Below are 14,924 nucleotides of genomic sequence, written 5' to 3' on the forward strand. Positions count from 1 at the left end.
CATCACATTCATCTTCTGCTATGGGATTTTTCAATAACATGAGCTGCAGTTTATTGTGGCCTCTCAATGACCGGGAGCCCTAATGCAGATCTGCATCTCTCTCCATAGGAAGAGTGGTACCAGACGTCAAAAGGCCCTACCTTCTCTCCTCCACATGCCCTTGGCTCCCTATCCACATCCAAACATCTACCTCAATGTCTGCCGCACTGAATCACAACTTTACTACTGAGGAAAGGGAAGTCCAGCTGTTGGTGTGGAACACAACATGTGAGATAGTGAGATGTGAGATAGCAGCTGGTCATAAATCACAGGCACTCTTCTTGGTAGCTTCTCAGCCAAAGACCCCAGAGCCAGCCTACTGGTCTCTCCCTTTTTCAAGTTATGTACCAAAGGTGAAAATGTTACTACAAATCCTGGAATTTCATAGGCATTGTCTCTGAATTAAAAGGAGATGAATCATACTGAGGAAGACTTCAGGACTTTTAATTTGGAACTGTTTTTTCCCACAGAGATGAACTGAACTGGATTGAAAATTGGACACAGTTAAGCAAGAATGACATTCATGCAAACCACCGGTCTTTCCCCTAGGCGTATCTTACCCTTCTATGTATTTCCATCAGCTGGGAGGAAAGTTTTAATCTCATTCTCTAAACTGGAAAAAAAAATAACTATGAAAGGAAATAGCAAGAGACTGATTAAATTGTTCTGTAAGGTGAACAGATCACCCTTCTGAGGAAGAAGCAACCCAGTGACAACGTTCAGTGCAATACTCATGCGAAGCAATGCACAGCAACATGCTTCTCCTTCACTAATAAGCATGAACAGCTTGGTGAAGGGATGTCCTTCTGCTCAGCGGCACGTATCTCTGGCTAGGTCCATATCACCCTGTCCTATAAACCATCAACTTTGTATCTGCTTTCTTCAAGAGCAAAATAGTAGAAGCAGACACCAGAGGGCAGTTAGTAAATGAATGCCACCATCCCAGACCCAATGTGTCCGCAACTGACATAATTTTGTATAATTTTAATACAAACACAGATACTGGAAGCAGCATGACTGAAAAAGCACCTTTGACTCTTATCTGTTGTGGAAAGGAGTTAATCCTGAGCAAGACAGACACTTAAAAACAGGGCATGATAGGAAATTTTGCCTAATACCCTTTTATACTAATTAACTCAGAGCAGAACAAAACACAACTGCAGTCCAGATAATTTAGATACAATCAGACATTATCTAATTGTCCAGTGCCAGGAGTTCTCCTGCATTAATCAAGTTACTTTATCCAGCTTGCTGGCTACAGCTGCAAATGAGAGCCTGTAGTCAAGCACTGATAACTACTGCCAGCTGAGCTACCTATCTCCAGTTAGCACTGCATTCTGCAGGAGTTTGCTCATTCTTCAGAGGCTGGCTGCTTCCAGGAGGTCCACTTCAGAACAGGAGCTGGCACAAATCCTGAGCTACTAAAAACAGTAAAACATCTCTTAAATACTAACTAAACAGGTATATCTGAAACAAAAACATCTTGTTTAGGCATGGTTCAAATTGTGCTTTCCTCATTTCTTTGTGATAAAAAGTTACAGTGAATCTCACTAGATATTACAAAGAACAGCAGTCCTTCTTTATGTTTTTTTTTTTTTTCAACTTCCTCCAAAATTGCAAAACATAATAGTTTGACAGACAAACTGAAAAAAAAAAAAAGGCTGAAAGAAAGACTCCCATTACAATCCTGGCTTTTTTTTTTTTTTTTTTTAAATCTACATTACTTTCAACTGGTTAAAAAATCACATTTGTTGAGAAAGAAATCAACTACGACCACTGAACCAAATTTAAAAACAAAAACAAATCAGACCTAATTATCATTAAATAATACCAGTCAAGCAATCTATCTGTTGAAGCTCCAGAAGTTCATAAAGAGTTTCAGAAATCCATTTGGAGATGCATTTAAGCAGAGCATGAAACGGAAGTTACAGCAAATGAAGATATGCAAAAAGGAGATGGGAATTTTCTTTACTCTAATGGTAAAGGAAATTTCGGAAGGTCTCTTTAGTACTGAAGGTTGTGCCTGCCTCCCACTGTTGGCTAATTAGCAGCACGATGCTTCCCATCTCAGGAGGAAGAGCTTATCTTAATTAAATTGCATGTTACTAGACCAGGATTAAAAGAGCTAGTCTAGCAAACAAATCTTTAATACTGGGTATGTGTGGTGTCTGATGCAGAGATTATTCTTCAATGCTGTACAGCTTTTTTTCTTTCACATTGAGTAGTTCTTAATAGCAAGTAGATGTAGTACAAACATCACAGAAATTTGCAAGAGCCTCATCCTCAATAGGCAAAGTAGCCTAATGCATTAAATTGATGGGTAAATGGGGAATAATAGCAATAAACCTATCTGACTGGGAAAAAATTAAATTCTTTCTAATCATTACAATTCTTTCCTATAGATCCTTGCCATAAGCAATAGGAGCTTTCTGTGGTCACGGGTTCCATAACTGCCAGAAAAGAAAACCAGTGGACCCAAACTTAAAACAGAACAAAACAAAAAAGCAATGGAATTGGTGACTGCAGACTTGAAATCTCTATATAATTTCCCAGGATAATGGTTTATCTGTTATCCCAGAGGCTTTCTTTTCCATTAGTTCAGGCAGTTGTCATTCTGAAGAAACACTTGGTGAAAAGGCGGCCTTAATTTACACTGGTTTTTCTGGGTGAAAATAAGGATTAACTACTCCAAGATCTGATCCCCTACTTCTGCTGCTCAACAAGCTATACCTGCAAAGGAAAAGCAAGCAATGATCTAGGTAGAGAATAGACTGTCACTTCAAGTCCAAGACACTCATTTTCAAAGCAATGGCACACATCTACTGGCTGCAGACATCAGATGTGCTGTATTCATTTTCTTCATATTCATTTGGATCACAGAGTTGCTAGACTGTATATACTAAGGCCTCATTAGATATCTGGACTGTGTACTCAGGCTTTATTGTTCCCAAAGTGGGGACTTTTTTTTATAAACTGAGGTATTACCTAAAATGTTCAAAGAAACAACAGTTTACAGGGCATCAGGAATATCTCCTGTTTCTCTTCTTTCTGTTACAACCTTCTGCCTTCAGTCCTTCAGAAGTGTCCCTTTACAAGACTCCGAAACCCTCTCCAATAGCTAGCACCTCCTCTGACCTACCTGGTCAATTGTCTGTTTTCTTTATTCAGAGGAGAACTATGATCTCTATGTCAGTCAGCAATACAGTAAAGAAGTTGCTTTGGGACTTAAAGTAACTATTCACATACATTCTCTACTTTAAAATTAGAAGTCTACCAAGATTCAAATGCCACATTTTGAATGTAAATATCAGCATCTTACAGCTGTAGACAAGCTACTACATTTTTGTGCAAGGTAGTCTGCCAGCATTAGCTGCTTGTGCTGACTCTTCTTTGCAAGAAATGAAAAGGATCTCAGCGTACAAATAATTATACAGAGTATTTATTGCATATTTCAAGAGGCACACAGAGTCATTCTCATCAGCCCCATCTTCTGCTAAAGTTCTGAAAAACCCATTTCACAGTAAATTTTTTAATTATTACTTTCTTCATAGCAGTAGAGCCTTGATAATCAGTATTTCTACTGTTAGAAAGAAAGAAAACCCAGGTAAATCCAAAGATAAATAAAAATTACCCTTACACTTTATTCAGATCTTCTTACTGCAAATCAGCTTTGAAAACACCATCTCAATAGTCAAGCAGCAATATCTGTAATGTTTTAAACTGTCTCAGAATTATTTCTTTTTCCCCAAAGGTAGACTTTGTACAGCAGAAGATACTTTTTAGTAACTTACAGTGAACATCAAAGACAGCTGGTTCAGACTGTATTGTTTTCTGGCCAGATGGTCCATAATATGTCACAATGCAAGTAAATTTAGCATTTGCATCTTCTTTTGTTGGCATATACTGAAGAGATGATGTCATGGTGAAGAGTCCAGTAGATCTGTTCTCAACCTTTTGCAAATTTATGACCACAACTGTAAAGGAAATATTATTTCATTATCACATGGCCAGAATGTGAAACATTTTTCCAACTGCAGATACTTCTTGCTTGCCTGTTCCCTATTTACTGTTATCAGGCTGCAAACACACAAGTAACATGACATATTACCTAAGAAACTACACAGAGTTTTCCTCCAGTGTTGCCACTGACATGTACTAGGAAGGTTTTATCAACAACATACTCCTAACACACTGCAAATTTTAAATCAAAGCAAAGCAAAGAACTAACTGCAATTTTTTGTTGTTGTTTTAATGCAAATCTCTCAGGCAGTAAGAAGGCCTCAGAAGTGCCAGCAAAAACAATTTTTAAGATCACATTTATAACTTAATTTTGTAAGCCTCTCCTGTTTTATGGAAACTAAAATGTTATGGTCCAATCAGCCCATCAAAATTAAAGTTGAAAGTCGTGGGGTAAAGAAGAATTCCTCCTGAACAACCTGAAGGATAAATAACTGCATAAGAAGGCTATCATCTATGTGGTCTAAAACACAGTACTGGACAGGCATAAAACTGAAGCTGGAAATTAGATATCAGTTTTTACTAGCTACATAGGTTCAAGAATTACTTTGCAACAGCATTAACAAAGTCAACTCTCCTCTTCACAATGTGTTTTTTAAGCTGTGATATGACATAAAGAAATAATATGGCATAGCTTGGGTTCTCCAGGAGGCACCCAAGTAGTTTCCTTCCAGTTTCATATTTCTGTATAAGTAGTCTTTCTGAAAGACTTAGTCTTAAGACTAAAACAGAGTAACTCCAATAAACACAGTTCTTCAACATACATCCGTACGTGAATTCAAGGACAACATCCATTACTGCAACATACCTTCTTCCACAGGCTGCAAAACTCGCCCATTTTTGTACCACGTAACATTGCCTTCAGGATAACTATCTCTCACAACGCACTCCCCAAGCTGCAGAACAGACAGAAATTAGTCACTGTTTCTTTTTGCTGTGTTTTAACAGATCTGCTTTTGTTTTGGATAAAACTTCTAGGCAGTTCAAAAGTTTAACACCAGATATATTTTTTTAAATGAGGTAAATCTCATAAGTGAGGCTTAGGTACAATTTGGAAGAGGGATCGGTTGTGGGTCTAGAATTAGGATGGACCCTGCTTACAGGGTTATTAGGGTACTGGTTGAAGAAGCCACTCTGTGCACAGTCTGGCTACACAGCGCAACCTCTCACAGCCACACATGCACACACACCCTCTCAGCCTCAGTTCATCACCTCTCTTCGCCTTCACTGCAAAGGAACTGTAGGCAGCCTTCAAGCACGCAAGGTTGAGGGAGAATGCTGCTCTTACCATTTTTAGCTTCTCTGTTTCTAAGAAGTCTGCTTGATGCAAGATTTCTGGTTGAGAGGGTTGTTCTAAAACATAAATAGGATAAAGGTACTAGTGATAGAAGAACAAACAGTTTCAAAAAAAAAAAAAAACAACAAAAGTTACCACAAGATGTGTGAACTTTAAGACTAATTAGAACAGCCTATGCTGGTATAGCCTTATCTATACTTTGCCTTTAAAAGTGATCTTCTACTTAAATATCAGCAAAAAGACTGGAGATGAGGAAAAAACATACCCTTAAAATGTGTCCTACTTTCCGCAATAAATTCCATGCATCCTGACAATATGTATTGTAGCCAGGCAGACAGTTAGGTGTCCGGGAGAAGATAACTTGATCTATCTGATTTACATAACACACATGCTGGAGAAGGAACCACCGGTACAGATAATACAGCAACATTAAAATCACTTTACTAGTGATACTGCTACAACTAAGCTATCACTTCATAAAGGAGCAAATTCCACCTAATCACTCTCCTAATGTTTATTTCTCCTAGAGGGTACTGTTACATATAAGAAATTAAATACAATTAAGAAATAAATTGACAGAAGTAAGTACTTGCAATTACTTTAACTGATTTTAAGTTGGTTAAGACTTTCTTAAAAAAAAAAAACAAAAACTTTTTCTTCAGTCCCTGCATGTCTCTTTATTTACTTTTTTTTTTTTTTTTTTTTTTTTTTTTTTTTTTTTTTTTTTTTTGTGGTAGATGGACCTCTTAGCTTGCCAAAGTAGAGGAACTATCAGTGTTTCCATCATAAAAAAGTAAAAAAGTACTTTATAGACACTATATAACGTTTGTTAAAACAAGTTGGCCCGAAGCCCGGAATGCAAATTTTTGTCTCTAAAAGAAACAGTTTTTCCCTCTTTTTTTTTTTTTTTCAGTGGGGAGAGATGAGAGGGCAAAATAAATCAGTGTTTCCACAGTCAAAGAAAGTCTTTGCATTTTGGCTGCACTGCTTGAGAAAGCACATGCATTATATACATTTACACACTGAGACATCTTTTACCACGTCAGCTTACAGAACCTTTTTCCCAAACCAAGTGCCCTATAACATACTGCCAGCAATCCCATTCCCGGTGAACTTCACATCATCATGCCAAAATCTCAATGCAGTGATGATGTAACTCATCTGCAGGTGTACCCTAACCCTAACCCTACTCCTACTCTGGCACAGATAGCAAGCCTACTTATTTCCTCAAAAATTCATTTGCTTTGTGTGTGCATGTGTGTGCACAGACATCCTTTGCTTGGAAGACTATGCCAAAATGGAACAAGAGCAGCTCAAAAGGGAAATGAAAGGCAGTAAAAGAAGCTGTTTATCTGACATGCACCAACAACTTGCTTGTGGCAAAAAAAAAGCACCAACAAAAACAAAAGAAACAGTGGAAGCAATGCACCAAAAGCCATCACAATGTCCTCAAAACATTAACAGAGCAAAAGGCACATATTTTTAAAAGCTACATGCATCTTTATTTCCCTTTACTTTTTTAAACGAAAAAGATCAACTTATTTCTGCAAGAATCTGTCAAGGATAAAACATTTCCATGTCAATACAAACAAATTAGTTTTTACAAGACAATTAACAAGCCTTCTGGTTTAGATTTTCTGGTCCCATGCACAGGCACAGTTGATTTCCTGTGGCAGTCGCCAGCTGATCAAATCACAAACCACACAGCCTCCCCTCATCTTTCCCTCCTTGCATCTCCCTTGTCCCTCAGGGCAGCACTCTGTGCCTGTTCAGGAAGATCTGTGCTGTGCTTTGTATCCTCCTCCTCACACCCTTTGCCTGAAGGGGAGCAGAGGGCTGCCATGCTGTGCCCCTTGCCATGCAGTGCCCTGGCTTCTGAGCACATACCATAGCTGAGAGGCCTGCTGCCAGACCCCCAAGCCACAGCGTGCACACCAAGGTAATTCACTGCACAAGACTAATATTGGCACATTGCAGGATGAAATCTGAAGCTTAGCAGCAGCAGGACACACTTTGATGGGTCTGCAACTTCACTCCAGCACTCATCTCTTGGCTGAAGAGCTTGCCAGGACACTCTATAGTCCTGCACAGGCATTGCAACTGCCAGAAAAGTGCTCATGACCCACACCAGCTGGGTTATGGCATGGTAGGGCAACAAGTAGTGGCTGCTGTGCTGCTCTGCTCTGGAAACCTTGGTCACTTAATTCCAGAACAAGATGCTGACAGAATCCATCTGGAAAGCTTGAAGAGCTTGTTTGAGTAGTCCAGTGAGTGTGACTAGCACGTGGGAGCTGTGCAATGAGCCATTCTGGCTCGTTAGTCCTGAGCTAATCAGGTAGCAACAGCTGAGGATGTGACAAGCTCCAGTGAAACCTGGCTTCAATAAAGCCTTCTGGGATACAGCTGAGGTTTGGTTTACGAGGGTTTGCACTATGGCAGCTTAGCTCTGCATTTGTGGTTCAAGTAGCTTTGAAACTCCACCGAAGAAACAAAACACTTCAGCTCCACTTAGAAACGCCACTGAATAAATGAAGCTTGCAGGCTACCGTTAACTCTTTCATAATTAAAACAAACAAGTACACAAGCAAGCAAAAGCAACAAATGAAATCCCCCAAAACAGACACAAGGAAGTTAAATGCACAAATGTATTAAATAAATATATTTAATAAAGTTGTGAACTCAAAATGAAACACTAAAAAGGTAATTTTTTCTTGTTGTGCCAAGTCTGCCACATTATATATGTAGCATCCTCTACTCTTGTTTTCCTCAATAAACAGTAGCATTCTCTATTAGTATTAATGCAGACTATAAAATACGCAAGCTGTGCTCCATGGCTGAGTTAGCATTGTCTGAATATTTAGTACAGTACACAGTAATTCAAGCAGTAAGTATTTAGTTCACCATACACCACTGTCTCATCTACATATTTACTGCTGTGCAATAAGTAAACACGATCATTCTTTATCATTTCCTTTGGAGCACTGTGCTTACTACGTGTGCACTGAGCATACATGCCCCTGTTGTCATTAATTCACTTGTTCTCGAGGTCAAATTCAATGTGAAACAAGGGAAATGGTATTATTGTTGACTACCAGTCTACATTCACACTCCTTATGCCATTGATAAACTTCTGTCAAGATAACACTGAAGTTTTCTTTTCTCCCAGAGAAAATCCTAGGAATTCCCTTCCAAAACATATTCTTGTGCGACCTGGTTTAGGGAACCTGCTTTAGCAGGGGGTTGGTCTCAATGATCTCTAGAGGTCCCTTCCAACCCCTACAATTCTGTGATTCTGTGAGATTCTGTTTGAAACTGCCAGCCTCTGAAAGCAACATATTCTGATGACAGAGACTTACTTTGCCTCTATAAACCTGTATCTGAAGAGCAGCAAAGGCTAAAACAAGCCCTAGAAAAATATTATAAAGACAACAACATCCACTGCAATTTTAGGACAGCACATATGAACTCTGCCTTAGCCTCAGCAGATCTGAGTCCCTAAAAGAGAGCAATGTATGTCCCTCCGTTAGGTGGTTCAAATTTTGAGGAATTATGTTTCTGAATCACCACTGGGAAGAGCTCAGGTTTGCCTGCAAATTCAGAGCAGGATTGCTCTGGTTCACAGTGCCAGTCTGTGTCAGAGCACACAGTCTTTTGGCTCGTTTTGAGTGCAGCTAAACCAAAACTAGTGCTTCAGAGTTCACTTAATGCCTCCCACCAACTGACATTCAGGGCACGCAAGGTTTAGTTCAAAGTAAAGTTCCTCATAAGGTGCTGTTGCTGGCTGGTTGCTAACCTGCTAACCTAGACAAATCCAGGACACGGGAGAGCGCAAAGAGACCAGTTCTTCCAAGTCTAAAATGACCCAACTGTGCTCACAAAGGTGTAAATGCCACATGGCTCTTTCAACAGACCAGATGTTTTGAGACCTTTCAATTTGCCTTCAGTAATCAAAAACAGAAGGATCTTCAGAAGCTGCTAAGAAAGAAGCCTCAGGAAGTCAGGCTTCTGACAGACTCAGAGCTTCACTTCCAACAAACAAATACAAAAGCAAAACCTCAAACACATTCAGCACTCTGAAAATCTCCACTGTGATCCCTAGTTTACCAAATGCTAATAAACCTTGCAGAACTGCACCAGGGGACAGCACCTGGCTTTTCAGCTCCGCTCTCCCAGATTCACAGGTCATGCCATTGCATACTGCCTGCTCAGAGATGCTTTAAATGTCTCAGCTAATCTAATCCTTCAGAGCACACACAGTTAACATTTCTCTCCTGCAGAAAAATTCACTCAGAGAACAAATGAAAAATAATCAATGCTAATTTTACATTTTTCATTTCCAAGGCCAAATGACATCACATAAGTGAGTCATTATCAAAGTCTAAAATTCTCTTTGAGCCAGCACTTATCATGAATAAACTGTAAGTGCAGGCAGTCCTGTTACGTAAATGCTACCAGTAGATTACATTTTTGAAAGCTGCAGAAATTTGCTAGTCTTAGTAATTTACTTAGCCAAGCTTACTTTCTTGGCTTTAATCTTCCCCTTAAACAAAAGTTTCCTTAATTCAAGATTCAGATACTGAGGAATACTAACAGCAGTAACAACGAGATTACTTACTGAAGACTTTGACTATCGTTGGCTCCTCGGAAACATCATCTTCTGTTACTAGCATACATACAAATCTCTTTTCATCGCTGATTCTTGCATTCTTGATGGATAATGTATAGTTTTCTGAGAGACTCAACCTGTCTTTGTAGTCTGGTACATCATCATACTGTACATTCTTTTTTGTTGATGATCTGAAGGCAATAAATACTGGAGATCCGTTTGGCATTTCCTATAAAAATTAAAAAAAAGGATAGACATCTCTATTTTGCATAAACAATCAGGTTCACTTCAAAGTCCCAAAATATTTGGAATCGGTACAAAGCTGTAATTTAAAAAAAATAATGTTAAAGGTACAGGAGATTACTTTTTTTGCTGATTAATTTCTGCTGTATGAGCAAGAAATTCAGTGTCATATGACAGCTAGAATAAACCATCTCTTGCACACACTGAGAGTATCATCAGTGGAAGCAATTTCAACCCTTTGGCTCAACTGCAGCACAACACAGGGCTTTCTATGATCAAGGCTGGTGGTTTTGGCACCACCTGATTCTCAGTATATGGAAAATCCATTTGAAATAGAAGCATTAATAAGCTAGGCTCAAAAGCTTCAGTTTCCTTTTTCATGATTGTTTTACATATTCATATTGTTTGCCTGGGATAGTCAGACTTCATTCCAAATGCAGGATTTAATCAGGCATAACTGCCTATTTTATTCCAAATTAGGTTTTAGCTTTTTTGGTTTTGTTTTTGTTGTTAAAGGCCCAATAGCTTGTAGAATAAAAATATACATACAAGCAAATATTGTTATTTATGCATTTTAGTATAATCCAAAAAACTTCATTTGCTAGACATCCTCCTTATATCAATCAGTATTCAGTTGCCATCCTGAAAACAAATACAAAATTGAGAGCCTTGCACAAACCTACCGTATAAAAATTTTATTTTGAAGATAAAGACAAAAGTACAAGCTGAGCTGAGCAGGACTCAATTACCCCCCTGCACAGAGAAGGGACAGACATTGTCCCCCCTTTAAGTAGGGTGAGGTGAAAGGTTGAATCCCTCTCTACATTCAATATTGTGCTGAGAGCTGGAAAAGGTTTTAGTTCTCTTTAATCCCTTGCACCTTGCGGCACTGATAGTAACAGTGCTCCCAGCACAATATCTCAGCTTGACTGCGGAGCCCACAAAAGCATGACGATGCTGTGACAGGAGATGAGTGGTGTCAGAGCCAGGGCAACGAGCGGGAGACAACAGCTAATGTGAATCTTAAATTCCCTTATAGTCTTTTTCTCTTTTCCACTTTCAAATCCTGGATTATTCCAGTGTCTGTTGCAGAGGAAAGAAGGCACTGCCTCAACTCATTACAAGAGAAGTTGGCTGTCAAGTGCAAATGAGCTCTAAACTATTCAAGCCTGAATGGGGTTCCCCCTTCTTTCAATTAAATAATCACTGCCAAAAAAAAAAAAACAAAAAACCACCACATCCACAAACCAACCAGCTCTCCTCACCCTAAAAGCCAGTGTTGCTACACTGGGAGCTGCCCTGGGAGAGAAAAGTATCAACTTCCCTTGTTTGTACATGGACTATATCAATAATCTCATACAGTTGCAATTGGTTTTTTTGAACATTAGGTTTATGTCCCTTTCCATCATCAGCAGACAGTACTGTATGAAATTGTCCACACACTTGGGACAAGTGGTAGCATTTCCTTTTGATGACTGCTGCTCATTACTTGGTGGAGATGAGCAAACCAAAAGCATAGGAAATAGATGAATTTTTCTTTCATCTGTCTTCTCACCATCATTTGCATCAATCTTCATAGACATGGACTCCTCTCTTCCCAAATGACACCAGAAAACAAAAACAAAACAAAAGAAAAAAAAACCCAACACATCGCAAAATGCAGACTTTGCATCTTCTAAATGGATATCTGACATAATTTTACTAGCCCTTTCAGGGAAACATTCTCCACAGACTTGTGATTTTACATCCCAAATCTTGCTTGCAGAACAGGAACTCAAGTGTACAAGTTCACTAAATGCTGCAAACCTGTAGCCATGAGGGAAAGAGGCAGGGGGATGACACACTAATTGCAGATTGTTCTGCTTTAGAATATGCTAATGGATACCATCTACAAAGAGAGGACTACATAATTTTAAATCCAGTGTCAGAGTAGAAATCACCTGTTACTGCTGGTAACACCAGAGCAAGAGAGGAGATCTAGATCAACTTAAAGTAGCAGGGAAAACCAGCAGGAGATCACTGCAACTCTGCTAAGGTCATCTCTACACTATTCACTGTGCATAAAATACACTCAGCCATGAAACAGCGCTGTGCAGGCAACTGTCACATCAACTGAGCATGGGGACAGCATTTTCCCAGGGATGAAGCATGCCCTGCCTCAGGCAGCCTGCTTCAAAAGCATTCAAATGTACAGCGGTGGCTCTGTCGAGCAAGTGAGATGTCACTGGGTAACATGCCAGGTTTCTAACGCAGGTTGGCAGACAACTCCCCAACAATTATTTCTCTTGAACAGTGAGATTAATTTCTCAAAGCTCTCATCTATACTTGGCAGAAGGATGGGGATCTAGCAGTCTTAGAAACACAGAAACAAGTGACTTTGTATACGAGACAGAAATTCCATGGATTGAAATCTTGTAGACTCGCACACAACAAATACACATTCTCTTATACGAGCTCTATTGAATAAAAATATAAGTTATACTTACATATTTCCATTTTCCAAACATCAGACCGTCTGGTACTTCTAGACGACAAGGCATAGTAATAGTGTCTCCATATACTGCATTTACTGTATACAATCCCAGAGCTAGAAGAGAAACAGAGAAAAAAAAGGAAATAGTGAATGTGTTCTTTTGACTTCCAATATGTAAAAGTTTGGTTCACAGCTACTACAAAAGAAGAGCCACGTCCTTTGTAAGTGGTTATTTTCCAGCATATAGGATTGTCATGGTTTTATGATTTTTGGTCATCAGTATTCCACACCATAACATCATGTAATGCATTGGGGGTGGGGTTTGATATCTGCCGAATGTTCGTCTGTCGGAGAAGAACTACATTTCCCCAGGAGACTTTGCGGTCAGCAAGGGGATATAACTCCAAGCAAGGTCACCTGATCCTTCTTCTTCGCCTGCTCTTCGCTGTCTGCGCTTCGCTATCTGCGCTTCGCTGCCTGCGCTTCGCCATCTGCACTTCGCCGTCTGCACTTCAGTCTCTCAACTGGACTGCACTTCTCACCCCAGCATTGTGGTGAGGTCTATACAATTCAAACAGACTCTCTCTCTCTCTCTCTCTCTCATTGTATTTTACTGATACTATATTTAGTAAAATCATTTGTTCCACCTCAGATCAGTGCTGTTGTTTTCAAGTATTTTGGGGTCCCCTGCTTCCCCTTTCCCAGAGGCGCGGATCCGCAGATCCCTCCGCCCTGCTGGTCACGGAACTGGGCCGGACCAGCCCATAAACCGTTGACAAGGATTTATCTCCAAACCTCTCAGAAAACAGGATTCCTGCCACTAACTTCACTTAAACATTTCACCCCTTCTCAACTCTTTTCATGCTGCAGTCAGTGGGAGTGGATTTTCCTACAGCGTTTCACTCGTTCAGGTGGATGAACACATCCACTACCATCAGCATTCATGGCTATTGTTCCAAACTCGACACCTGAAAAGGGAAATCCCCATGTATTTATTTTCTTTATTTCAAAAATTGGTCACTTGTGACCATAGAGGCAATGCCCTGCTGTGGTGAAGACAGCTGATAGACATTATTCTGACTGCTGTGCTACACTGAAAAGTTAGAAAAGAAAGAGAGTGCTATTTAAGTGCTACATTTCCTTAAACACGGGAAACAAACTAGTCTGTTCATGGAGGCTTTGGAAAACTGAAGTGAAATGCTTCCATGAATTATTTAAAAATAGCTTTTTAGAAACCTCAGCACAGTGTTATTGTGCTAATGCATACGATTCACAGGGTAGAACTGACCCACTTATTTTTATTTTCATTGTCCATAATACGCAGACTGAAAAAAATCAACAGTCCCTAAAGTGAAGAACTGTAAGAATGCGAGGAAATTTAAAGCATCGTTGTTACAACTCAGTGCATTTACTATGATAATGCATCAGTGCTTAGCTTCCATGTTTAGCAGTGACCTCGGCTCTTGGAGAAGCCAAGCTCTCCTTACACCATTACCCTACCAACATGCCACTGGGAAGTTTTGATTTGTCCTCCAGTACTCACTGACTGCCAGATGAACCTTACTGAAGAGAGCAGTGAGATGCTGGGTGATGCAACACAGGCTGAAGAAACACCCAGTCCTTCTTTACAGGCATTTATTGTTTTGAAGATTCGGCCCTTTTGCTGGAGAACATGCACAGAGAACCTGTTCCCTGACCTGAGCAGAGACTCTGATCTGTTCACAAGTCCTGAAGCAGCCACAGGGATGACCTGGCAATTCTCTTGCCTTCTGCACATATACCACAGGAGGACTTTGTTATAGTATTGTCTTTTCATATTTTTTCAAAGATCCAAACACTGAATTCCTTGCCAACATCTTAGGCTCCAGAACATTTTTCCTCATGCGAGGACTTCAGAGCTCACGGCTAGCACCAGTCAGCCCTCACCATCTGTATCACTATGACAATGTGGCTGTTCTGCATTCTCTGTGGCCATGCATAAGGAAATACTTGAGACCTAGATGAGACTTCATGGTAAAGCAGAGAAACAGTCAAGAAAGCCTGGGGGCTTGACAGACTAGAGGAATTCAATAGGTAATGGGCAACGATACTGGCACATATAATAACATTTACTTCCTTCATAGCATGCCATATCAATTAAATGACTGCTAATCTTATTCTGTTCGTAATTGGTCACAAACATATTTTGGGTACATTATTCACATTATCAAGACTGCGTGCTCGATTTGCTGCTGAGTTTGCCAAGACCA

General features: G+C 39.8%; 1 protein-coding gene across 1 annotated transcript in view; it reads right to left on the minus strand.

Annotated features, from left to right (window-relative positions):
* ALCAM (activated leukocyte cell adhesion molecule) overlaps nt 1–14,924 on the minus strand; it is a 121,789-nt gene that overhangs the window by 21,747 nt on the left and 85,118 nt on the right. The window contains exons 2-6 of the mRNA XM_042866476.1: nt 12,689–12,789; nt 9,969–10,188; nt 5,345–5,409; nt 4,865–4,952; nt 3,831–4,013 (exon numbers count right to left, since the gene is read on the minus strand). Of these exons, the coding sequence (XP_042722410.1) occupies nt 3,831–4,013; nt 4,865–4,952; nt 5,345–5,409; nt 9,969–10,188; nt 12,689–12,789 (657 nt within the window). The remainder of the gene's footprint in view (nt 1–3,830; nt 4,014–4,864; nt 4,953–5,344; nt 5,410–9,968; nt 10,189–12,688; nt 12,790–14,924) is intronic.

The sequence above is a fragment of the Lagopus leucura genome, unplaced genomic scaffold (genome assembly GCF_019238085.1).
Source record: "Lagopus leucura isolate 7727_CA_CO unplaced genomic scaffold, USGS_WTPT01 Super-Scaffold_100001, whole genome shotgun sequence".
Taxonomy (NCBI): domain Eukaryota; kingdom Metazoa; phylum Chordata; class Aves; order Galliformes; family Phasianidae; genus Lagopus; species Lagopus leucura.